Here is a 26529-nt window from a genome sequence, read left to right as displayed (position 1 = left end):
TTTTTTCCAGATAAAAAGTTACACAATGCACCTTTAATGTCAACAATAACTCCAGTATTGAACCGTTTTACGTCTCCATTAGTTTATTATTGCTGCAAATCCCGTGATGCTCGGCGATACGACGGTGTGGTGGCTTGGACGGTGACATCGGCAAACGGTGTGTGAAGAGTAACCGCTATATTACGTCAGGTGGGATTTAATTTTGAGGTTGTTTTTTTTTTGGGGGGGGGGGGTTCACACAGACCCTGCTTTGTTCGCTCCGTCTGGCCCCTGTGCCACACTTGACCCTGTCCTCACAGACTGTAATGAGGCTGGGACAAAAAAAAAAAAGCGCGTAATCTTCGTCACGTGACTCATAGTAATAATCGCTCGATAATGATCCGGTGTGAGTGCGGATGGAGGTGGGGGGGCAAGTGGAGCAGACGGTGCGGAGTTAAGACACAACTGCAGCAGGAGTCCAGGTGAGTGGAGCGGGACTTTATATTCATGTCTTAGTTAGACCTGCGGTTCTGGAGACTAGTGTTGATGTCCGCGTGTCCAATATTCCGTGTGAAGGAGGTCTGTTTTCAAAATGTCAAAATAAAATGACTAATGATTGTATCTGTTTACCCTCTCCCCCCAGCACTCACATGTAATTAAGTCCGTTAAAACAGGCGCTAAGTGCTCGGTGCTATGAATAACCCGGATGTGAGAGGAAAGTGCTGTTATTGTTTGGAGACAGCGCGCGCTTCTAATAACAGGGTCCGGTGTTTAGCGCACGACGTTTTGACCTCCACGCGGAATATTCAGATGCAAATGAGCGGCATGAATCACCGCGCGGAGGAGGGCGGTATAAATACGCTGCGACCCTGTGCTCTCCGCAGGGCCCAGAGGAACCTGCTGCTTGACCACCGGGAGCGCTCACGTCACTGAAGTTCGGACCAGGAGCGGGGGGCGCGTATGATGTCCGTAGCGAGCGCGCTTCAGCCCTTCGCCAGACCCATGCAGCCTTCGCCCTCCGTGTCGCCCATCCAGCGGAGGCACACGCTCCCGGCCAGCGAGGTGCGGCCCCTCAACACGCAGGACGCCATCAGCGTGTTCGAGATCGAGAGGGAAGGTGAGGGTTCAGCCGGAGTCCTGCACGTACTTTCTTAGACCTTAGACCTGTTTACGAAGGCAGAACAGAAATGCACGTGCACGATCGTAAAGTGCCGTATTTGTTATTTGTACATTTGAACATAAATTTAGTGCTGAAGTTCCGCTGTTGCGCGTGGACATAGAAAGGGGGCTGTGGCGTCCCGTGCGTAAAAGCGGAACTTTACGCGCGCGTCTTGACCGTTTGTGCCGTGGGTTGCAGCGTTCATCTCGGTGTCCGGAGAGTGCCCGCTCCATCTGGACGAGGTGCGCCACTTCCTCACGCTGTGCCCGGAGCTGTCCATGGGCTGGATCGAGGAGGGCCGCCTGGTGGCCTTCATCATCGGCTCCCTGTGGGACAAGGAGCGGCTCGCTGAGGTAAGAGTGGCGCGCACCTACTGGCACTGAAGGGGAATTCTCTCATCTTTAGTGTCCATGATGTTGGATAATCATTGTGATAGATGTACAAGGCCATCGTGGTGAGAAGCTGAAGCTCTATAGTTGTGTTTTTAAAGGTAAATACAGCTGTAGAGACTTTGGGGTAAAACCGGCTGCTTTTTTCTTTTTTTTTTTTGCGTCTAAACTAATTCCCGACATTCATAGCGCATTTGTAACATCCCAGTTCTTCTCGGGTTTATGAGCCCGTTTTACAGTTTTCAGGGTCACTTTTTCGGGTTCACTGTCACAATAAAGCTGAAAACAATTCACTTAATGAGAGAAAAATCGATTTCATTCCACCTTTAATGAACAGTTTGGCCCATGACCCGATGGATTTAAAGGTACCCGTGTCCGTCTGTGTCTGTGCAGGAGGCTCTGACGCTCCACAAGCCGCGGGGCTCCACGGTGCACATCCACGTGTTGGCGGTGCACAGGACGTTCCGGCAGCAGGGCAAAGGGCCCATCCTGATGTGGCGGTACCTGCAGTACCTGCGCTGCCTGCCGTACGTGCGCCGGGCCGTGCTCATGTGCGAGGACTTCTTGGTGCCTTTCTACCGTAAGTCGGGCTTCAGGTCCCTGGGCCGCTGCGCCATCACCGTGGCCAACCTCACCTTCACCGAGATGTCGTACCCCATCAGCGGACACGCCTACATGCGCCGCAACAGCGAGGCCATCCGCTTCCCCCAGGCGCTGAGCCTGCACCCCCCGCTGGGCGTGCCCCCCGCCCTGAGCGAGCCCCTGGAGGCCGAGGCCCAGGCGGAGGAGAGCAGCGAGGCCAGTGACGTATGACGCTCTGTGGGACAGAGACTTTGGACTGAGTTGATCTCAGAGTTTAGAATGTATTTACTCACCGACATGGTATTGTTTCTGTGCATCACTAATGTGTAACAATCTTCTCCACATGTTTCTGTGAGGCTGACAGTGAAGGTGGGGACGACAAATGCTGCATTTTTTTACCATGTCCTGGAGTTCGTATTATCATTCCGTGTTCACGAACCAAATATTAAAGTAGATTTTCCGATGGCGCTGCTTATCTGCGTGTGCGTGACGTGTGTGTATGTGTAAATATAATTTGTTTGCGTGGCGCAGTCGTAAGCTGCTGTCTGCTTACCTTAGTCACTCCCACCTGTGCGCTGACGTCAGAGCGTGTGCTATTAGCGCTTTAGCCGCGGTAACCGGCTCACGGCGGGGTCAACGACCTCATTTAAACTGACCCACCGCACACAGGGGCGCGGCTCACCATTAACCACTCGTTATACCATTACAGTGACAGTCACACTGGTCACTGCTCATCACATTATTAAAGCACATCTAAACGGTGGCGCAGTGGTTCAGGGCGTGCTCATGTGCGACTGATCAGCTGAGAATAATCTGTGCCCAGTCCATGACTCAGGCTTAATCCACTAACTGGACTCACCCACAGACACCGGCCCACAGGAGGGGGAGCGAGCCCCATGTGGCCACCACTACAATATCACAGGTTCATCCACAAGTTTCATGAGTGCGGATAAATATCTGATCATGTCAATATTTTAGTTTAATTACTCATTTGTTATCTTAAAGGTGCATTATGCAACTTTTATGTGAATAAAAGAGTTGATATTAGTGCGTGTTTGACCTTGTAGTGACCCAGCGGCTGTATGAGCGGTCAGCACGGCGCCTTTACTTTCCATCACGGTGTCTCTACAATGCTGCAAGATTCATTGTTTTGTAGGTTTTCTGGAACCTCACGATTACTGTCTTTTCTTTTAATCAATTCCTCCAAAGGGGGAGGGGCCAAACAATGGAGGGATTTGTAGACAAGACAAGCGTGTTTAAAAGTTTTAAAGTTTTCCAAACTCAAAAGATTATATTTCTCTAAAATTGAACAATGGTGAGATGAGTAGTTTTGATGGCTTTTTTTGTCCAGCTGTTCTCCAGCTGTTTTATCAACTCTTATTTCACATAAAAAGTTGCATAATGCACCTTTAAAGTGCATATGTCACATTAGACACATTTTTATAGCACAAAACATTTTTGTGACGGTTATAGTTTCACTTCCTTATTGGACACTGACAGGAAGTGACAAAGATAGATGCAAACAAATGTAAACTGTTGCCGTGCCGACCATGTAAAGTCAATGGGAAATGAGTCAAATTGCTGTGAATATTGTCTTAAAAAGTTCAAATAAAAAACACTATTTTGACCAACATTTCTTCAGTAAAATTGCTACTTCACTAAAACAAAATGATAAATATTACGAACAGCAAATAATACACATCTGTATACATCATATTTTCAAAAGCATTAAAACCTGTCACTCTGATAGATGTTTGTTTCTAGCTGCGGAACAACATTTGAACATTTAATTCTAAAACATTTGCATCAATGTCATGAACTTTTCGTTTTCAAGCACTTGACCCTGAAACGTGCTCCTGCCGGTCGTGAAACGTTCTCATAAACTGAAGAATGCTATAAATATGTTATGAAAGTGACATTCCAGTCGCATGGCTTCCTCTCATTGTTTGTAGTCATAAAATCAGGTATAGGACCTGGAGATGAAAGACCCTCAATCATCCCATTAACACTTGCATTACCCCCAGAGGGACCACGGAAAGGATTTATTAAAGTAAATAAGTTACTTAGTGCTGCTTTAAACATTAAAACAGATCTTAAACTTTATAACAGATGAGAAAATGAGCTGGTGTTTCAGAGAGAAAGGTCCACAGGTTGCGTACTTCAAATCTGAACATTTAGCCGAGTCGTTGCTCCAACTAGGCAACTCTTGGCAGCACAAACATTCAGACAATTAAGTCCAATTTCTGTTTGTATCGGGCTTTTGCCTCAGGTTATCATTAACCTGGCTAACTCCAGGCTGCTGTGTGCGCTCGAATCATTTGGAACTGCACAGCAGCCTGGGGACCATGGCCGAAATTTTTGCATGGATTTGGGAACCAATCACAGAGCGAGGAGGGACGGCAAGACGATGACGCGCTATTCGATATACGGAAGCTTGTAGTTTATTTACGGATTTAGAAAAATAGTTTATTTCCGAATCGGGTGACAATGGCGCAGCTGGTAGAGCGGGTCGTCTCATGATCGGAAGGTCGGGGGTTCGAATCCCACCTCCTGAAAGTGTACATTGTCGTTGTGTCCTTGGGCAAGACACTTCACCCACATTGCCCCCAGTGTCTGCGTACATTGGTGTATGAATGGGTGAGTGGATCCTTGCTGTAAAGCGCTTTGAGTGCCTAATGTAGTTATGTTACCATAACATTTACCATCCAACATGACGACAGCAGACGCGATGGTATTTTTCGATGAAGCTTTAGACCTTGTTCTAAATAGTTTATCTCAAAAGTTTACAGCGGGTACGTCGTACGTCATCTCATACGATGATACGATTGGCTGTGGCCTCGTGCAGACGCATGATAGACATTTTTTTTTTTTTTCGTATCGCCCAATAAACGAGTATGGACGATCGTAAACCACACCTCTCCTACGAGAAAATGAATTGGTGTCCCCAGACTAAATATCATTTGTGATTTTAGTCTGGTGTTAGCCAGGCTAGGTCATCATGGTAATCAAATGACATTTCATCAAAATCCGATAATTATTCACCCATAACTCCTCTCAAATCCAATGACAACCACCCAATGCCAGCGATCTGCCATTGTCTACAGTGAAGCCGAGAGCGTTGGACTCACCTCCACTATCCACCATCTTGATTTGTGACACCGGAGAGCCCAATAATGCTACTGTAGATCTGAATGGTGCCCATTACAACCAGCCCACATTAGACCAAACCTGCTGTCCACTTAAGGGCATTTGGGACAGCAGAACATGTACGTCACTGAACATATACAGCATATTTACCGAATATTATATTTTACTACAGTTTCGTAAATCAGCAAACTCCAGTCTGAAGGACAAACCATAACCCAACACCACAACTTAATATAATGATTGGATTTGTGAACTTTCATAGATGTCAGACTTATTAGCTCTCTAGCTTAGATTTTCCACTTTAGAACAATCCACTCTATTTCTCAGACCTCACGTGGGGGTCAGAGGTCGTTTGCTAAGGGGTTAAACAGGCTCTATGTGAGTGACATGTGACTTCAAAGTGTGATCTCCAGACGCCACGGTCCTTCCTCTCCTGCTCGTTTCCCCAATAAGGGGAAGGTCCCGGGTTCGATTCCCACCTGGATGGGGCCTTTCTGTGTGGAGTTTGCATGTTCTCCCCGTGCCTGCGGATTCCACTAAAAACACTAAAATAGATTCCCCTTTGGGGCCAGGACTCCCCTGAATGGGAGATTCTTAATCTCAGTGGGACTATCCTGGTTAAATAAAGGTCAATAAATAATAATAAATAAATAAGGATCACAAACAAGTGAAAAGTTCAGGAAAACATAACGGACACTGAGGTGTTGATGGGAAGTCAGTGGCTGCGTGTTGAAGACATTACGTTGGATGTAATAAGCCCACGTGACTACAGGAAACGTCTGTTCATTGAGAAGGACCTTTTCTCAGAGCAATTTATTTTTTGGGAAAATCTTGTGAGCATAAGATAAGAACAGAAATGAGCAGCAGCAGAGAATGTTTTGCTCCTGACACAATGTTTCGACCATGTTCCCGGTTCCCCTTCAAGTGTTCCTCCACTTCTAGACGGGGAAACTGCGTTCTTCATTTATTTTAAATATCTTTTAGAAGTACAGTTAGGCTATAATTTCCATTAGGTCATACGAACAGAAGCGCTCAATATGGGCTAAAACCCTATAAACACTGCAAACATCCTTGTAAATAAAACCTATGTATTTATGCTATGTGTAATCTTGTGCATGATTTTGTGCGTAATGATGTGCCTCGTACGTATTGCTAAGAAACTAGACAACTCTGCGCTCAACAATTAAACAACATCGCATATGTTCTATTTGCGGCAGTGCTGCTGTGTCATGTCTGATTTGTTTATTCTTTCACTGTGACGGAACACCTGACCTCACCGCCTAAAGAGCAGCGCCTCCTGTGGATCCACTCAGAATCCCCGTGCTCGTCGGGCTCCATTCATCCACGCAGGCCGTGTAAACATGTGTGGAGGTCAGCCATTAGAGCCAGTGACAATCACCCAAACCTACAATTACGCTCTTTTACGCGGCACTCAAATGCACCATCAACACCCGTACTGTACGTCACTGGACACGCACAATAGGGTCTGTTTATGTAGAATTTGATCTATTAGTTTCCGATGGAGGTTAGGGGTATACACTGGGGGGGGGGGGGGGACAGCCCACAAAGTCACAAATAAAAGTTTAAAGCCTTGACATGAAGTGACCGACTCTTCCTTGTAGTAAGTAGTTATTGGACATGTGTGGTGTGGGTGACTCCTGGGCCCCCTCCCCACACCCCAGCCCAGCGAGAGGGGGGGGGGGGGGGGGGGGGGGGGGGGGGCAGGCCTCTCCAGACCGGCTCATCGTGTGCCGTAATCCCACAAAGTCCTCTCCCTGACTGGGTAATCTGTCCGGCAGACTGCTCCTGGTGTCACCTCCGAAGGTCGCAGACTTCTCCACCTACTCCCTCACGTCGGCCCCCCTGTGCGTGACTGTGGAAGGAGGCGGCGGCAGGTTCAGAATGATTATTAGTATTCCATATTTAGGGCAAATTTAAGTGAGCGTTTCTCGAAGTGGCCAAAGCGCTGGGCATTGGAGGGGGGGGCTATTGGCCGACACCTGTAGGCTGACTGGTCTGACCTTGCGAACCTCAACACAAAACACGCGTGAGTCACTAAGCCCTCTCTTTAATCCGTCATATACAGCGGATGAATCACTGTTTAAAGCGCTGTCGTTTCACAACAGAGGCATTTTCCATTAGGGGCTTCACGGAAACGCCTTCACTCACCAGCGCTGACCGGTAAGCCTCAAACAGACACGCATCAGGCGGACGGGAAGTCCAAGTGTCAGTGGTTTACAGACAGTGTCCTGGCAGAAAGCATAGGCCCATCTCTGTGTCAATAACAAAAGGTTTGGTTCACTTCAATCTAATGTTGTCAGAGAAGACATTAAACTTTGTGTCCATTTTTGGGTCATGTGAATTTTTATCATCGTGAAGCTTAACCTCCTACCACCCGGCTAAATCGAAAGCATAGATACAGACGGCATCTCGTCATAGAAGGGGGCGTGGCTTCGCCGAGGGGGAAAATAGAATCTTTAGAGAAACCAAATTTTCCACTCTTTTTTAGACATTTTCTGGTAGAATATGAACTTTCAGTAGAAGTGAAAAAACGGCAGTTATAGCGAGCTCTAGCTAGCGTTAGCATTAGCCCGATGCTAACATGTAGCATCAAGTTAGCATTCTCCGTTATTTATGTATTTATGGGCCGTTGAACCCCTTTGCTCCTCCCCATGTCTTTGTATCATTATTTAGTAGAAAACTATATTCATAATTCAGCATTTGTTATAGTAGTTTTTGAATAATTAGAGAAAATAACGGTGAATGCTAACTTGATGCTACATGTTAGCATCGGGCTAATGCTAACGGTTAGCTAGCGCTAGCTACAACTGCCGTTTTTTCACTTCTACTTAACAATCTGTTGCGACAAAATATCCATATGGGCCCGATTTACATTTGACTTTATTTATGTGATAAATAAGTTGATATTCCACCAGAAAATGGCAAAAAAGAGTGGAAAATTGTGTTTCTCTAAAGATTCTATTTTCCCCCTCGGCGAAGCCACGCCCCCTTCTATGACGAGATGCCGTCTGTATCTATGCTGCCCTCTTTGGCTATAGGCCTGTGTAACACCTCATTTGAAAGCAAAGACCCACAAAATTGATATGTTTCCTCGTGTTGTTGCTGTGTTGTGTCACCTTTTTATGTTTTGTTTTTTTTTTCAATTTTTTTTACACTTTTTTGTCACTTTTTGGTCGAGTCTTTCTCACATTAAAAAAAAATGTTGGTTGACTTTTTGTCACATCTTTGTTGAATTTTTGTCACTTTTTGGTTGAGTTTTTGTCATTTTTTTCCCGAGTTTTTGTCATTTCTTTGTTGAGTTTTTGTCACATTTTGGTTGAGTTTTTTAATATATTTTTTAAATTTTTGGTCACTTGTTGGTTGACTTTTTGTCACATCTTTTTAGAATTTTTGTCACATTTTTGTTGCGTTTACATCCTTGTTTTCTTCTCATTTTTTGTGGCTGTTTTGGTGCTTCTTTCCCCAAGAAGCTTTTTGATTAGAGTAAAGCCAAACTGGAGAAAATGGGATCCGTTCAGGTGGGGGTTAAAAGGTTAAATCGTCGACTGGGCTGGGTTTTGCTTGAGGACAATTCACTTCTTTTCACATTGTGGTCTCTTTCTGACCACAAGAGCGAAGATGTTTCTGTGGATTGAAATGAAATGTCCTCAATTCAGCCAAACCCAGGCGAGATGATCACTTCCTGGTCGAGAGAGCCTTTACAAACTATCCATTTCCTTAATGTGTATATCAATCATCCACGGCTCAGGCAGTTGAGTGGTCGGAGAACCCCAGGGCAGCAGTGGCTACAGCTGGAGTTCACCGCTTCAAAGTATGGAGAGTGACTGATTGTGTATTGTGTATCTTGAAAGTGTGAGGCAATATTATTAGTACCATTTACAGCACAAAATCAGTGTTAATTTGACAACATATTTTAATTTAGTTAGTCTTAGTCTTTTGACGAAAATGTAATTCGACTTTAGTCTAGTTTTAGTCGACTAAAATTCCAAGTAAATTTAGTCGACTGAATTTAAGACTAATTTAGTCGACTTTGTATTTATAATATTCATTATAATCATGTTTAATCTTGTTCCTCTGCTTCATGGAGCTGCTCCACATGAACAAAGCTCAGAGCTGATCCTTTGGCAGAGAATTTACATGATCTGAGGCTCTTTCAGACGCTCAATAGAAGTTTGGATGATTTTAGTCTTTCCCTTTCATTTTTATTTAGTCTTATTTTTAGTTTTATCTTAGTTTTAGTCTCATGAAAAACGTTTAATTTAGTTTTAGTCCAATTTTAGTCGTCAAAAATAACACTTTGACTAAAATTAAGACTAAATATTTATACGAGAAAATTAACACTGCACAAAATACATATAGTGACAATGTCTATCTACTTTACTTTACTTTTGTTATAAACAAAGAAAAGGCAGGTTTCATTTTTCAGCCAGAGTTCCCTCTACATATGTATTTACTTTCAGACTTGCTTATTTATCCCTTCCAACTGGATCAGTATATATTCATCCTGCTGCTAAAAAACCAGTAGTCACTGACAAAGCTTCATGAGGCGTGAGGTCAAATGTTCAAAACACTAAAACAACACATTTGACCGATAAAGAACTTCTGTCAAAATTAAAAGAAAAACGGACAAGTCGCCGGGGCATTAGAATTAATTTATGAACTTTAATCACCATGATTTCACTTCCAGAGTTAGCAATATAATACAAAGAGCTTAAAGGCAGACCCTGAAACAACACTGTATCCAAACGATTTTACACAAACAAAAATGCAAAAATAAATTTGATTCATGCAGCACCAACTGTTTTACATTCAGGAGAGGACTTAAGTGGAGGAGTTGAACTTGTAGTTGGAGTAGGAGGGCGCGTTTCCTTCAGTAGAGGCGGCGGGGAGCAGCAGAAGGCCTGTGCTGATGTCTTTCTTACATCGATCCATGGCTTGTTTGTAGCTGATCTTCTCTCTCGTGAGCGGATCCAGGAGCTCTTTGCTGTGCGCCGACTCGTCCTCCAGATGTTTGGCCATTTCGCTGTCGATCAGTTTGCGATCCAGGGCCTCTTTGACGGAGAGACGCCCAGCTTTCGAGGGGTCCACCAGCCCCCCGGTCAGATACTGCGCCTCCATGTACCTCTTGGCGTTTTCTGCCGGAATGTAGCCTTTCTGAGCCGCCGGCCCCACCGCCAGGCGCTCCTTGGTCATGGGGTCCTCGACTCCGGTGAAGGCCTTCTGCGCGTTCAGCAGTTTGTACAGCTGCGACTTGTCGATCAGGCTGTGCTCCACCGCCTTGTGCACGGACAGCTTGTCTTTCTTCATGAGGTCCACGATGCCTCCGCTGGCCGCCTGAGCTTCCAGCAGCTTCAGGGCCATGTCGGCGTCGATCAGCCTTCTGGTCAGGGCGCTCCTCACTGACATGCGGCTCTCGGTGGTGGTGTCGAAGATGCCGCTGATGGGGAAGAACTCGTCCCCTGAGCTGGAGAGGTTGGTGGTGCTGGTGCTCGTCTGGCTGCTGAGGTTGGTGAGGCTGCCGAAGGAGGAGGAGAGGCGCGACGAAGGGGTCAGAGGGGTTCTCGGGGTCATTGGGAGCGGGGAGCTGGGCATGGTTTTGGTGGGAGATCTCAGATTAGGCGATGGGAGTTGGAGAGGCGGAACAGGTGGCGCTCTGGCTTCTCCTACTACCAGAAGCGCAAACTCTGAGATGGGCATCTTCCTCTCCCGGTAGCGGCTGAGGTCGTACTGGGTGAGGCGACCGGACTTTAGCGCGTCTTCCACAGAGTACTGCTTGCCACTCTTGCGGTCTTGCAGGATGGTGGTGTCGCCGTCAGGACCGGTTGAGGTGAGCTCCTCCCAGTCGCACTCCAGCTCAGCCAGGTGGATGTACTGCTCGCGACCGATGATGCCCTGCATGTAGGCGTCGTAGGGAGACATGTTTGCGCCGGTGTCTGGGTCCATGATCGTGACCCTGGTGGACATGTTGGTCTCTCTGGTGTGAGTTTCTGACTGGTCCTCGTTTTGAAGGCCGTTCTGCAGCTCGATGATCAGTATCTCCCTCTGCTGGATCTTGTCTTTCTCCGTCAAGATCTCCTTCTCCAGCCGCTGGATCTCAGAGTTGACCTTGAGGCTCCTTTGACGCGCCATCATGTTCCGCTCGCTAACCAGCTTGGATTGCTGCTGGAAGGTCATGGTGATGGTCTGCCTCTGCACTTCCAGGGCCTTGAGCTGGCGCAGCAGCTCCTCCTTCTCCCTCTGAAGAGTTTCCCTGTTGCGGATGAGAATGGTCTCCTCCTGCGTGACCACTGACTTGGACGACACCAGCTGGTTCATCCTCAGGGTGATGCTTTGCTGGCTGTCCTCCACGTCCCGCCGCTTGTTCCTCTCTTGTGACACCAGGTCTCTGAGACGATCTCTTTCTGCCTCCACAGCTGGGTCTTTCTCCACACGCACCACCTCCCTGTACACCACCTTCTCTATTGATTTTTCCTTCTGCAGAATCTCTAGTTTTATCCTCAGGTTGCGTATTTCTCTCTCCAGTCGGCTGATTTCATTGCCCTGGGTCTCTAGATCTACTCGTATGCCATCTGTGAGTTTCTCCAGCTGTGGGTCCCTCTCTACTTTCAGGACCTCCTCGATGATAATCTTTTCTTCCACCGGTGGAGCGGTGGTTTCCAGCTCCAGGATGCGAGCCTTGATTTGCCGCAGCTCTGCCTCTACTTGGATCTTTTTCTGCCTGTCGTCCATCTGAGCCAGCATAATCTCCTTCTCCTGGACCAGAGTTCTCAGCTGACGCACCTCCAGCTCCAGTTTCCTTCTGGCTTTGGCCTCGTCATCCATAGACTTGTTGAGCTTGTCGTACTCCAGCATCTGCTTGGGATCTTTCTGGAGACGGACCACCTCCTGTGTGATGATCTTCTCCTCTGGTTTCTGTCTTTCCAGGGTGATGTACGTGTTCTGCAGCTCAAAGAGGTTCTCCTCCAGCGTGCGCCGCAGGTGGACCTCTTCCCGCAGATCCCTCCTGACACGGTCGGCCTCTTTCAGAAGCAGAGGGTCATCTTCGTATTTGATCAGCTCTTTTGTGACCAGCTTCATCTCCACCCTGGATTTCTCCTCCTTCAGCTGGTCTCTTTCCTTGCGCAGGCGTATCAGCAGTTCCATAGTGGAGTCGACGTTGCTCTGAAGGCGCGACACCTGGTTGTTCAGCCTCTGCAGCTCTCTGATCACCTCTGGACTCTTCTCCTGTTTGATCACCTCTTGGGTCACCTCCTTGTACTCAATCTTGGGTTTCTGAGCTCTTACGGTCGACAGCGTTGACGTGACTGTGATGGTTTCCTTCTCCATGTCTGAGCGGCTGCGAGTGAGGTCTTGGAGCTGCTTCCTGAGACGGACCAGCTCCAGCTCTGTCTCCGGATCCACTCGGTAAAGCTCGTTCACGATCTCCTTCACCTCCACTTTAGGCATGAGGTTCTCCACTTCCATGTAGCGCGTCTGAAGCGTGGTCAGGTCCTTCATGAGGATGGCATTTTCGTCCTTCTCCTCCCCCAAGGCAATGCGCAATTTCTTGGACTCTTCCAGCATGTCGGGATCCGCTTCTACCTTCTTGACTACTTTGGTGACTATCTTAGGTTGAATAGTTGGAATGATCCTCTCCAGAGTGTTGATCTCACTGCGCAGACTGAAGATGTTCTCGTTGAGGAGCTCACGCCTAGATTCTTCGTCTGCCAACTCGTTCCTGAAAGTGAGGACAGACTTGAACATCTCGGGGTCCTTCTCCAGGCGGACCACTTCCTTCTTCACCACCCTCTCCCTGATGTTGGGCTTCTTCTGGGCCAGGACGGTAAGCTCGGTCTTGATGTGGACGGTCTCCGTGTCTCGGGTTTGGAGCTCCAGGCGGATCCGCTGCATCTCCTCCCTCATCCTGACCATTTCCTTGTCGAGCGCCGGGTCTCGCTCGTACTCCGTCAGAACCTTGGTGATGAGTTTGGGTTCCACTCTGGTGAGTTCCAGCTGCAGCTTGGTCATCCGCTGAGTGATTATCTCGATTTCGGAGCGAGTTTTGGACCTCGTCATATTTTCGGTGTGGATCCTCTTCCGCAGCGATTCCAGTTCCACCTCCAGTTTGGGGTCACGGTAGTATTTCACCACCTCTTTCTCCTCCACCCTCTCCACACCTCTTCTGCTCTTCAGAGACATGAACCTCTTGGTGTAGGACTCCAGTTCGTTCTCGGCGTTCATGCGTCTGGCGATCTCATCACTAAGTTCTTTCTTCAGGCTGCCGCTGGCAGCCAGGTCCTTCTGCTGGCTCTGAAGCTGCTGCTGTTGGATGACCACCACGTGCTGAACCATATCGTCGTTCTGAACAACATGAGAGAATTAATAGACGATAAGAAGGTTGTTTGAATAATCTACAATATGTTTTTGTAGCAACACCTACCTTAGCCTTGATGTATTTTGTGGTGTCCAGTTGTTTGAGGAGCTGGTTGTTCTTAGCAGAAACTTCAGAATAAAGGTTCAGCAAATCCTTCTCCTGTGTTGACACAAAATGAAACAAAGTGAAATGGGGCTATTTGTATAGTGGGCGACCTGCCGAGTTCTGATGACCATGATCGACAGTTGCACTAAAATAATCATGGCAGCTTTCCAGAGTAAAGGGACATGAAATAATAAAATTCACATGGAAGACCGGAAAACAGTGCCATCTTCTGCCACTAACTTAACTGTAACTGCAGGTGAGAGAAGTTATAAAGTTTGTTTTGGAATTATATTGAGAGATGCGTAATTCATATCTATAATTCTAAGATGCTCCAGATTTTGAAGAGAGCAGGAGTGGCTGGCTAGCAAGCAATTGAAGCATAATATAAAAGCTCAACGTTATACCAAATTGTGTTTCCAGTTAGGCAAGAGATTATACTTGTAGCTGGCAGTTTTATTAAAAATTCAGTTAGCTACTTTGTAGTATAGAGCATTTCAAATCCATAATAAGCAGGATTTGGGGCAAATCAAGTTCGAGGCGGCTCATGCTGCAGTGGTTAATGCTCGAGCCTCAAAGCAAGATGGTCTGGGGTCCCATCCTTTCTTTGTGAAGTTTGCATGTTCTCCACGCCTGCAGAGTCCTCCTCTAAGTGTTGTGGTTTCTCCTACCACTACAAACATGTACAATAGTGTCCCTTATGGGACAAGGATGAATGAGTGTGTGCTTGTGAATGCGAATGTGGAACAATGGATACAATTTGCCCAAAGACTACAATCCAATGTGGTGTGTTCATTAGCATGCATCGCTCCTATCACATAAACAAATAAATGTCAAATCAAACAAATGACCCCGTGTACTTTGGTACACGGGGTCCTCTTTTGGTCCTCTTTTTGTACAGCTTAAATCATAGCTCAGGCCTGCTTTAGGCTACATTTAACCCTGGTTTAGATCTGCTGGTTCCTGAGATGGTGCTTGGTTTACCCAGACTGATAAGTGCTGCTCTGACCTGAAATGAAGCCGTTGCCTCTAGTGTTGAATGGTTTAATAAGTGATAGTGTGTCTTAGGCTCCTGTACCTGTCTCTGAACAGTCTTGGCCATTGTGGACGGCTGTCGTTTGCTCAGTGTAAGTTCTTCTTCTTCATCGTCATCCTCTTCGTCATCCGATCCATACACAGTGTCCCGGTACGTGCTGGACTTCACTTCGTACGTCTGGTAGCACATGAGAGTCAGTGAAACACAGCAAGCATTGGGTGCAGCGTGTTTTGACAAAAAGGTTGGGACTCACGTCCAGGAGGTTTTGCAGATCCCGAGAGAGATCCTGGACTCTGTCTAGATCAGTGGATTTCTTCTCAATGTCTTCCACCACTCTCTGCACAGGCCAACACAAACACGTTTAAGCATCAGTTTGTAAAACCGTCCTTAATATGAGGGCTCACCATCTGGGAGTACTGCTTGGCGGAGAGCTGTGCTGCGTCGTCGGTCGGGCTGATGGTGTTGTTGGGCAGATTGATGAGGAAGAAATCCAGCGACTGACGGGCATTCTGGAAATCCTGGTTTTTATTGGTCGCCTCCCGCAGGAGAGTCAACCTGAGGGAACACTGATAGATTAACACCTGGAAATGAGTGCTTAGAGATTGATATAATAATATAATAATGCTGTTTTTTCTGTTATCTTTTAACTCCAGCACAATGGACTCTACACCTGGTTATTTTCTATCATGTCACTGAGATTCAGCCTGATAGCAATACATTTTAAATAAACAAACTCAGAGAACTGAGGTGCAGGTAACAGTACCTGTTATCCGCTTGCGAGTTGACGTTGCTAAAGCGGTTCTTGAGCACTTTGACCTGGCTCTCCTGCCTGCGTATGTCTGGGCAGTACTCGTTGAAGGTCTGCTGTAGAGAGTTACAGGCCTGCTCTGTCAACTCTAACTCCTTCCCCAATTTATTCAGATCTTCCTTCTTCGAGGCCGCGTCCTTCTGGAGACTCTGCAAACATATGGACAACGTGGTCAGGTCAAACCAAAAGTAGAGTTTCTCGTTACTTTGTAGTGCAATGCTCATGCTGAAGTACCTGCAGTTGTTGACTGCGAGTGGGCAGTGCATTGGGCTTGTCCAGAAGAGCGCCATCATTAGCCAGTTGTTCTTCAAACCCAGACAGTGTGCTGTCCACTTTCTGCATGTGCTTCTCCAGGTATAGGGAGGCCGACGCTCTGTGGAGCATCACCACATAGAATAAATACACTCCATGTTATTCCATGTTTTACAGATATCACTTTATATCTATTCTGCCAGTGTAGAGATGAGCAGCAGGGCTGAAATTTTTTTATGAAACCTTGGAAACCGTGGAGGCTGTCTTCATCTCCTATGATGATGTTTCATTTTGGGTTTTGAATGTAATGTATACATAACCATGGAGACAGTTCAATCAGCAATGACAATTGACCCTGGAGCGTATTATTGGACTAATATCTACTTTTTATTTTTTACATAAAAAGTTGCGTAGTGCACCTTTAAATGGAAAGGCCTGACACAGAGTCCAGTGCTGTCAGAGTGAAGTCCGAAGGGTCCTCAGAGCTTCAACCCAGACAAACTGAGCACCGAGCAGAAGCTCAGGGAGAGGACGTCCGCTCAGACACAGACAATAATGAGGAAAGGGAACCTCCATCCAGCTGTTCAGCCACACAGATGGAGACAGAGGCTGATGCAAACCACTATGATCAAGTCCAAATCAGAAAGCAAAGCACCAAACTGTCCCCAAACCAGTCTGCAGCAGAGACCAGTGTAACCTGTGTGAGCCATGGAGGCATGTCAGGAACCGCCAGAGGAGCTGCGAGGAAGAAGCACCAGTGCTCAGTTTGTCTCAAGAGATTTGGGAGAAAAGGCCATCTATGAAAACATACAAGAGTTCACACAGGGGAGAAACCTTATAGATGTTCTATCTGTAAGAAAGGGTTCGCCCAAAATAGTGATTTAGGTCGACACAGAAGAACACACATGGAGAAACCTTACAGCTGCTCTATCTGCGTCAGAACCTTTGTCCAACACCAGACATATGAGAACACACACGCTGAACAAGATACATCCCCAATATTTCCCTGTGATACTTCAATAAAAGTGCTTGTTTCGCAGCGGTCGTGTCATGGATGTGCTTGTTTTGGAGCATTCGTACTGACTTCTTCTTGTAGAGGTCCATGAGCGCGGCGATGTCGTCGATCTTGTTGTTGACCGTGCTGAGTTTGACGGGCAGGGTGGAGGTGGTGGGCCCCAGGGGCTTCTGGGAGACGATGGGCTGCATCTCCCTCTGCAGAGCCGCCTTCTCAGACTCCAGCTTCTCCAAGGCCAGTGCGGATTTCTACCGGATCATGACACGCAGTTATTATCACTCACGGGTTGATTTGAAAGACGATCCGCTTTGATCGCGTGAAACAAATGTGTGAAACAACATTTTCTGGGAACTTTGTAGGCATTAACCTCTTAACTCCCGCCTGAACCGAGAGGATCTTTTTCCTCACGTCATCAGATTTTTGTCCATCATTTTTTTGTTGGGTATTCAACTCATTAATGTAACTGTTTTGTCATTTTTTTGGTCATTTTTTCTCATATTTTTGTCATTTTTTTTGGGTGAAAAAATGTGTAATTTTTTTTGTCAGATTTGAATCACATTTTTGTAATTTTTTTTGTCACATTTTGGTCACTTTTTTCGTCAATTTTTAATAAATGTTTTATCATTTTTTTGTCACATTTTTGTCATTTTTTAATAAATTTTTTAATAATTTTTTTGTAATTTTTTGTCAAATTTTTGTCATTTTTCGTCACTTTTTTGGCATTTTTTGTCACATTATTGTCATTTTTTCGTCAATTTTTAATACATTTTTAAATAATTTTTTTGTCATTTTTTGTCACATTTTTGTCATTTTTTGTCATTTTTTTTGTCATTGTTTCTCACATTTTTGTCCATTTTTTGTTCTTTTTTTGGTAAAAAATTTTGTCATTTTTTTTGTCAGATTTTGTCCGATTTTTGTCATTTTTTCGTCAATTTTTAATCAAATTTTTGTCATTTTTTTGTCACATTTTTGTCATTTTTTCGTCAATTTTTAATCAAATTTTTGTCATTTTTTTGTCACATTTTTATCACATTTTTGTATTTTTTTGTCATATTTTGTCAAATTTTGTTATTTTTCGTCACTTTTTTGTCAATGTTTTCTCACTTTTTTGTCACATTTCCCTCATTGTTTTCGTCTCAGTTTTGTTACTTTTTCACAGCTTTTTTTCCAGAAGCTTTTGGACTGGGGTAAAGCCAAACTGGAGAAAATGTGCTCGGTTCAGGTGGGAGTTAAGGGGTTAAAGAAAATAAAAAAAACAACAACAACTAAACTTACTAGACTAGACTACAGAGGAACAAGATCTTCTAGTATAATTAGTTGCCCTTAAATCCACCGTACCTCGTGCTCCTGTAGCCGCGTGGCCAGGTCCTGCGCTGGGCTTTGGTTGTCCAGCGGCTCCCTCAGTCGCTTCAGGACGTCCTTGTTGATTCTGTCCAGGGCGTCGTTGATCCGGTCCAGCTCATCGGCCATGGTTTTGGCTTTGGGGTCGTCTGGGGTGCTGGAGATAGTAGCTGCAGAAGACACAAGAGTGGAACATCTTCAGAGGAAATATCGCTGTGCAGGACAAGACAATTATGCTAGTCTGTAGAGCATACTTTTTCCCCCTTCTCTACATTTGAAATAAACTGAGCATCTGTACAGTATCTGCAAACTGGTGCAACCGGCAGCTACGGCACTGAGGAAGGAAGAGGAAGCACTGTGCACGGGGGTGGAAAAGGGGCAAAAGGTCCGGTCTACCTAGAGCGCTGTAGAACAGGAAAAATCTCTCGCACACTGTACACTTGCAACACCAGTGTTCTTTTATTAATGCAACGTTTCGGCCAGTGGCCTTCGTCTGGCCAAATGTTTTTTGTGAATGAGAAGCCATCCTTAAATAGGGTGTGGCCTGCTGTCATAACGGCCTATGGCTAAACATAGGCAGCACATGTATATAACATACATCCAAACACAGAACAACAAAGCCAGGATATAGTGAATAAAGCAGTCAAAAATATACATATGTACATATACAGACAGCTCAAAGATAGATCTGCCTAAATATATGCAAATCAATATGTTCACCAAGGAAGTAACGCAGCCTGTGAACATGGCATGACACTGGAATCTCTATAGAAAAACATTCAAAACAAGCTCATCATTTAATCCCTTGGGTGTAAGGGTCTGTAAAGTTTCAATCCAGTAGGCTTCTCTTTTCTTCAAAGGTTTGTCATGGTCTCCTCCTCTATAAGGAGGAGGAGACCATGACAGGAAGGAATGGGCTCCTGGATATTCTCTGTCATTTCTGCGTATTGAGCTTTTATGAAACGTTGCATTAATAAAAGAACACTGGTGTTGCAAGTATACAGTGTGCGAGAGATTTTTCCTGTTCTACGTTTGGCCTCTGTGCCTTCTCTTACGCACCTGTTTTAAACAAAGAGATGTGCAAAGTAAACCTTCTTTAATGTGTTGCCCATGAACTGACAAATACAGTCTGAACCTGAGTGATCGCACTGTTACAGCTTTATTCCAACATGGACACAAATAATCCCTCATCCATCTACAGGCAATGGCCCTCATTCATCAGACTTGCTCACGGTGAAATCAGAGTGGAGAGCACAGGTTCATAAATGCCACGTGCACTCTGGCGAATATCGCAAATACACCGACACATACACCATTTTTGTACACAGTGTTGACAAATGAGGGCCAATACCTCATAATGATAAAGTGAAAACCTTATCCATTTTGGAATAAAGCTGTAACAAAATGTGTCAAGGAGTGTGAATACTTTCCGAATGCGCTGTATATAATACTTTCTACTCCACTACATTTATAAAAAGGTCCAAAGTAAACGTAGTATAAATATTTTATAGCCGTACAATGACACACTGACTCACAGAAAAGTAGGTGGGGCTGGGCTGGGTGCAGATTTTTGTTTGTTTTATTTGGTCGGGACAGTGCATGTTAATGAACATACATGGGACTCACATGTCCCACACTCTCATTCCTCCTGGCCTATTGTACATGTTTTTAGTAAGAAGGTTTGTCTCCATGTTGCCATACAGATTCAGGCACAATATTTCACTTCACTACTTTAACTTAAAGAGTTAAAGAGTTTAAAAATGTTAAAATTAAGCATTTTCCTCCCCCTACATGTTCCTCCATGTCCTAATGTGTAGAATGAGCTCAGACCTGTTCACCACAACGGCCTCTAAAATCCTGCGCTGTCACTCAGAAAGGTGTTAATTCGGGTCCGAAGTGCCGTCATGCACGAGCTTAATATAGAAGCTGCAGTTACACATAAGACCTGAGGTGGCAGTAGTGAGTATAAAATGGCAAACTTGCATCTAGCCCCTTTAAAAAAAAAAAACCGTGACGGAGAAACTTTAACATGTGCTGGGTATGTAAAGGAAAAGTGGGTAAGTGATCTCCTGACCTGCTTTCTGAGGGACCACCACCTCCACTGGGGACGTCTTCAGTGAGGACAGCAGCCTGGATCTGCGCTCCTTCAACTCGGACAGCGCCCTCTGCAGGCTGGACACAGACGCACATGAAGGGTTCAAGTATTCTTTATTTAGGCTTTTACAATATGAGCGCCTTGATGGTGGTATTTCTAGTTTTCTAACTGATAGTGGGTCCCAAAAAAAATGTTGCATTAAATGTAACTGCTGAAAAGTATTACCATCCTAACTGACATGTTTTGATCATATAATTCCAGTGAAACTATACAAAAGTGTGTCTGTGGTTGTAATACATGTAGTTTTCTTTATCTGTATGTGAATCCTGGCCTCGCTGAGGGGAAAGGAAGCTTGTTTTGGGAATGAAATGTATCACTCTTTTTAAGTGTTTTCTGAGGGACTATAAACATATTTATCGCACACAAATAGTCAAGTCAAAATTGTGTCCTTGTGAATGTCTCATCCGGTTCTTGCATGAGAAAATGAAGCCGATTCTGTCCAGTAGAAGTGAAAAACCTGCACTTTGTAGCACTTTGGATATAAAAGAGAAATGGGAAAAAGAACTAGGATTTGCTGTCTCAGAAGAGCAATGGATATATATCTGGAGAACACAACAATCAACTACCTCTTCGAAAATTTGGAGGGAACATTGCTGGAAAAATAGAATTAGATTTTTTTATCACTCCTAAAATTACAGCCAAATATGTATCCAGGGTTCAACCTTGTTGGAGAGAATGTGTCATCAATGTGTAAATCATGCACACGTTTTCTGGTTATGTCCAAAACTCATATCATTTTGGGAAGATGTATATTCAACAATTGTGAAGATATTGGGCTATATAATCCCTAAAACATGTTTGCTGTTATATTTTGGTTATTTCATGGAAGGTCATGTGGGAAAAAAAAGAATAAAGAATAAAGAATAAAGACTGGCTACAAATTGTGAACGGAATTTTGGAGATTTTGACCCATAGACTGAGGACTCAAGAAGAGCAGTGTCAAGAAAAATGGGAGAAATGGACAATTTTCACTTCAACTTCACATTGTTAAAACCATTTTGTCAGCAAAGTTTTACTTTAAATATCCCAAGTATCCCATGTTTGTATTGTTCAAAACTTAAAAACAATAAAAAGAGAGAAAAACCTGCACTAGAAGCTAGCGTTTAGCAAGTAGCTAAAGCTAGAATTCTCCGTTCTTCATGTACTTATGGGTGATAGAAACGCTTTGCTCTTCTTTATGACTTTGCATCTTTATTTGGTAGAAAATACACCCAGGAAGGAATGAGCACTTCTTTTCCCCGTTTGTTTCCCCTCTAGCAGCTTTGAAAGTTATGATTTGTGGGAGTTCCCAGAGTCTGTATCGACACCAGCTCCTATTTTCAAAACTAAACTTAAATCAGCCCAGTTACTTGAGTCACAACACAACTCTCTTCTTATTCGGGCAAATGTTTCAGCTTCATCTCAAACACGACTGTCCTGCCGTGAGTGCCGAGCGTTACCTGTCCACTTTGTTGAGGGCCTCCTGGTCGGGAGGGGGCACCATGAAGCAGGCCCCGGGCAGGCTCTTCACGCGGCCCGCGGCGTCCCGCACGTCCCAGCTCCTCACATCGTCATTAGACTTGAGGAGCAGAGTCTCCCCGCGCTTCACAGAGCCCTGAGAAAAAGTACATAAACATGGACACAAGTTCATTTAGTGTGGATGTGCGGTTTTGCCTATTTAACATGATTTAAAATGTAGTACAGATTTTTTTCACGGCCCTATCATTCCCCCACTGTCCTATAAGGATAACAAACACTTTACATAAGGTACATTTTAGCACATTTTAAGTTCTGTTGTGTTTTTGTTTGCGGCTATTATCAAAAATGTGCTTAAAGGTGCATTATGCAACTTTTTATGTGAGAAAAAAGTTGATATTTGTGGGTGTTTGACCTTGTAGTGACCCAGCGACTGCATGAGTGGTCATTGCGCCTTTACTTTCCATCACAGTGGCTTCTAGGACACTCCAGGATCAATATGTTGGAAGGTTTTCACTGCTGACAATCCCTCTCACCAGAAGAATTGATCCTGGAGCGTCCTAGAGATGGAGAGAAAGTAAAGGCACCACGGTGACAACTCATGCAGTCGCTGGGTCACTACAAGGTCAAATACCCACAAAAAAAAAAAATAAGATTCCGCATAAAAAGTTGCAAAATGCACCTTTAACCCCTTAACTCCCACCTGAACCGAGCACATTTTCTCCAGCTTTACCCTAATCCAAAAGCTTCTGGAAAAAAGGTGTGAAAATAGCAACAAAACTGAGACGAAAACAAGGATTAAAATGTGAAAAAAGTGAGAAAAATGACAAAAAATTGACATAAATTTGACAAAAAAGTGAGAAAAAATGTAGGAAAAAAATAGAAAAAATGGACGAAAAAGTGACAAAAAATGGACAAAAAAGTTATAAGAATTTGATTAAAAAAATGTGAATAATTTGACAAAAAAGTGACAAAAAAAATTGACCTAAAAAAAATACAAAAAAGTGACAAAAAAGTCATGAAAATTTGACACAAATGAGACGCCTGCCCAACAAAAAAAAGTGATGAAAAAAAATCTGATGATGTGAGGAAAAAGATCAATTTAGTTTTGTAGGTCTTTCAAATGAGGTGTTACACTGGCCTACAGGATTTGGGTAAAGCTGAACTGGAGAAAATGCTCTCGGTTCAGGCGGGAGTTAAGAGGTTTAAGTGCATATGACACATTAGACAATTTTTGCAAAAACATTGTTAACACAATTATATTTAAGAATTTGTTTGTACCCAAAGATTGTACCCGGCTTTCTTTAGTTTGGCCATTTTTGTGATGTTTATAGTTTCACTTCCTTACTGGACACCAACAGGAAGTGACACAGATGGAGGCAGACTGTTTTAAACCGTTGCCGTGCCGACCAGGTTAAGTCAATGGGAAATGAGTCAAACTCCTGTAGAACTTTACCTTTATCTACTGTATGTCACTTCCTGTCCGCAGCTTAAAAATTAAAATAACTTTTCTGCCCAATATTTCTTTTTCAAAATTGCTGCTTCACGGAAACAAAATGATAAATATGAAAACTGATGCCATACTTCTATACAAGTCATATTTTCAAAAGCATTAAAGCCTGTCATAACCAGCGTGACCATCTGTTTTGAGTGTTGTACCTGTGGCTCGTCCCAGTCACACACCGCCACCACGGAGGTGCTGCTGGAGGGAGAGCCCCTCCTCAGATTCAGGGGGACCACACTCCTGCTCAGGTCTCTGAGAGCCGACAGGCGCTGCTCGTTCCTCTTCACCGCAGGCTCATCTCCCTGGGAACAAACACGCACTAATCATCTGGGCTCTCAGTCGTCCAGGAATATTCTTGATTCTGTCTTCAAACGTAAGGCTGGTTAATTCAAACTAGTTGTATTCAATCTTCTTTCTTGTTATATTGATAATAATGCCTTTTTTTTTTACTTTTCTCAACACTGAGCTACGTCTAAAATGTTGCATCTTATTAGCTCACATGAACAATCAGGATGTATGGGAGGGACTGTGAGAGCTAGAAACGAGTTTGGGCGGCAGCTCGGAGATTTTACTTCAACTGCCTCCGACATGAACGCAGGAGAGTTCAGTCAGTGCAGCTTAAATACACAGCTGTACCTCTATGGCCAGCAGCACCTCGGAGTTGCTCTTGTCCGACAGCACCTTGGGGTCCAGGTTGGAGTGGAGCCTGCGCAGGGAGTCGGACAGAGTCTCTGCATCCAACTGAAACTGAAACCACATTCACAACATCACGGGCTGGAAGAGTGAGAGTGAGACTAAGACTAAGACTAAGACTAAGACTAAGACTAAGACTAAGACTAAGACTAAGAGTAAGAGTAAGAGTAAGAGTGAGAGTGAGAGTGAGACTAAGACTAAGACTAAGACTAAGACTAAGACTAAGACTAAGACTAAGAGTAAGAGTAAGAGTGAGACTAAGAGTAAGAGTAAGACTAAGACTAAGACTAAGACTAAGACTAAGAGTAAGAGTAAGAGTAAGAGTAAGAGTAAGAGTAAGAGTAAGAGTAAGAGTGAGACTAAGACTAAGACTAAGACTAAGACTAAGACTAAGAGTAAGAGTAAGACTAAGAATGAGAGTAAGAGTAAGAGTGAGACTAAGAGTAAGAGTGAGACTAAGAGTAAGAGTAAGAGTAAGAGTGAGAGTGAGAGTGAGACTAAGACTAAGACTAAGACTAAGACTAAGACTAAGAGTAAGAGTAAGAGTGAGACTAAGACTAAGACTAAGACTAAGAGTAAGAGTAAGAGTGAGACTAAGACTAAGACTAAGACTAAGACTAAGACTAAGACTAAGAGTAAGAGTAAGACTAAGACTAAGACTAAGACTAAGACTAAGAGTGAGAGTAAGAGTAAGAGTAAGAGTAAGAGTAAGAGTAAGAGTAAGAGTAAGAGTAAGAGTAAGAGTAAGAGTGAGACTAAGACTAAGACTAAGACTAAGACTAAGACTAAGAGTAAGAGTAAGACTAAGAATGAGAGTAAGAGTAAGAGTGAGACTAAGAGTAAGAGTGAGACTAAGACTAAGACTAAGACTAAGACTAAGACTAAGACTAAGAGTAAGAGTAAGACTAAGAATGAGAGTAAGAGTAAGAGTGAGACTAAGAGTAAGAGTGAGACTAAGAGTAAGACTAAGACTAAGAGTAAGAGTAAGAGTGAGACTAAGACTAAGACTAAGACTAAGACTAAGACTAAGAGTAAGAGTAAGACTAAGACTAAGACTAAGACTAAGAGTGAGAGTAAGAGTAAGAGTAAGAGTAAGAGTAAGAGTAAGAGTAAGAGTAAGAGTAAGAGTAAGAGTAAGAGTGAGACTAAGACTAAGACTAAGACTAAGACTAAGACTAAGACTAAGAGTAAGAGTAAGACTAAGAATGAGAGTAAGAGTAAGAGTGAGACTAAGAGTAAGAGTGAGACTAAGACTAAGACTAAGACTAAGACTAAGACTAAGAGTAAGAGTAAGACTAAGAATGAGAGTAAGAGTAAGAGTGAGACTAAGAGTAAGAGTGAGACTAAGAGTAAGAGTAAGAGTAAGAGTAAGAGTGAGACTAAGACTAAGACTAAGACTAAGACTAAGACTAAGACTAAGAGTAAGAGTAAGACTAAGAATGAGAGTAAGAGTAAGAGTGAGACTAAGAGTAAGAGTGAGACTAAGAGTAAGAGTAAGAGTAAGAGTGAGACTAAGAGTAAGACTAAGACTAAGACTAAGACTAAGACTAAGACTAAGAGTAAGAGTAAGAGTAAGAGTAAGAGTAAGAGTAAGAGTGAGACTAAGAGTAAGACTAAGACTAAGACTAAGACTAAGACTAAGACTAAGACTAAGAGTAAGAGTAAGAGTAAGAGTGAGACTAAGACTAAGACTAAGACTAAGACTAAGAGTAAGAGTAAGAGTAAGAGTAAGAGTAAGAGTGAGACTAAGAGTAAGAGTAAGAGTAAGAGTAAGAGTAAGACTAAGACTAAGACTAAGAGTAAGAGTAAGAGTAAGAGTGAGACTAAGAGTAAGACTAAGAGTAAGACTAAGACTAAGACTAAGACTAAGACTAAGACTAAGAGTAAGAGTAAGACTAAGAATGAGAGTAAGAGTAAGAGTAAGAGTAAGAATAAGAGTGAGACTAAGAGTAAGACTAAGACTAAGACTAAGACTAAGACTAAGACTAAGACTAAGAGTAAGAGTAAGACTAAGAATGAGAGTAAGAGTAAGAGTAAGAGCACTGGCGCTCGCTGCTCTGTGGTACCTTCTTGTAATCCCGGATGTTGTCCAGGTGCTCGTCTTGGGCCAGGCACAGGTTGAGGAAGCGCTGCCACTCCCTCTGCGTTTTGTCCTTGTGCGTCTGAAAGAACAACATGATAAATCAGAGGAATCATCAAACCAAGAAGTTAAAATCAAAGAATAAACAAAGCAATTTTACAGTGTCACAAACAGTGACTTTATATGAGAAATATGGAGTGGCTGCTTAAACAGAACAACGAAACTGAACAGAAATGACCCAAGGATTACTCAAACCTGCGTGAATGTAGGGAAATACTACTCCAGGTCTGTCTTTGACGAGGGAACAACATTAAAACATGGTTTCCAGCCATAGACTGTAAAATGAAGAGTGGACTTATTGTGGCTGACGTCTTAGTGAAGCCACAAGGAAATGGCGGTTGGCTCCAGAAGTTCCTGGCTCCTATGGACTTTTCAGTTAAACTTTTTTGCCACAGGTT

General features: G+C 44.0%; 2 protein-coding genes across 2 annotated transcripts in view; one reads left to right on the top strand and one right to left on the bottom strand.

Annotated features, from left to right (window-relative positions):
• The first annotated feature begins 873 nt into the window (after nt 1–873).
• LOC306969671 (serotonin N-acetyltransferase-like) lies at nt 874–2353 on the top strand. The gene is made up of 3 exons (XM_079565365.1): nt 874–1096; nt 1337–1491; nt 1921–2353. Exons 1-3 carry the CDS (start codon nt 940–942, stop codon nt 2338–2340), a joined length of 732 nt encoding a protein of 243 aa, XP_079421491.1. The 5' UTR covers nt 874–939; the 3' UTR covers nt 2341–2353.
• Nucleotides 2354–9997: 7644 nt separating this feature from the next.
• evplb (envoplakin b) overlaps nt 9998–26529 on the bottom strand; it is a 29211-nt gene continuing 12679 nt past the window's right edge. Inside the window, exons 9-22 of the mRNA XM_079565305.1 lie at nt 26058–26153; nt 23935–24045; nt 23454–23600; nt 21779–21933; nt 20259–20356; nt 18182–18354; nt 16913–17091; nt 15811–15949; nt 15532–15725; nt 15173–15323; nt 15022–15105; nt 14811–14945; nt 13697–13789; nt 9998–13617 (exon numbers count right to left, since the gene is read on the bottom strand). Coding sequence (XP_079421431.1) covers nt 10099–13617; nt 13697–13789; nt 14811–14945; nt 15022–15105; nt 15173–15323; nt 15532–15725; nt 15811–15949; nt 16913–17091; nt 18182–18354; nt 20259–20356; nt 21779–21933; nt 23454–23600; nt 23935–24045; nt 26058–26153 — 5274 coding nt within the window. The 3' untranslated portion in view covers nt 9998–10098. The remainder of the gene's footprint in view (nt 13618–13696; nt 13790–14810; nt 14946–15021; nt 15106–15172; nt 15324–15531; nt 15726–15810; nt 15950–16912; nt 17092–18181; nt 18355–20258; nt 20357–21778; nt 21934–23453; nt 23601–23934; nt 24046–26057; nt 26154–26529) is intronic.

The sequence above is a fragment of the Gobius niger genome, assembly GCF_951799975.1.
Source record: "Gobius niger genome assembly, chromosome: 10".
Taxonomy (NCBI): domain Eukaryota; kingdom Metazoa; phylum Chordata; class Actinopteri; order Gobiiformes; family Gobiidae; genus Gobius; species Gobius niger.
The sequence above is the reverse complement of the archived record's forward strand: the minus strand, read 5'-3'. Positions and strand labels throughout refer to the sequence as shown.

Bases quoted from the DNA above. Each gene is read 5' to 3' on its own strand.
- LOC306969671 (XM_079565365.1), top strand. From the start codon at position 940: ATGATGTCCGTAGCGAGCGCGCTTCAGCCCTTCGCCAGACCCATGCAG. The intron at 1,097-1,336 runs GTGAGGGTTCAG...CGTGGGTTGCAG, and splicing joins GTTCGAGATCGAGAGGGAAG to CGTTCATCTCGGTGTCCGGA. The intron at 1,492-1,920 runs GTAAGAGTGGCG...GTGTCTGTGCAG, and splicing joins ACAAGGAGCGGCTCGCTGAG to GAGGCTCTGACGCTCCACAA.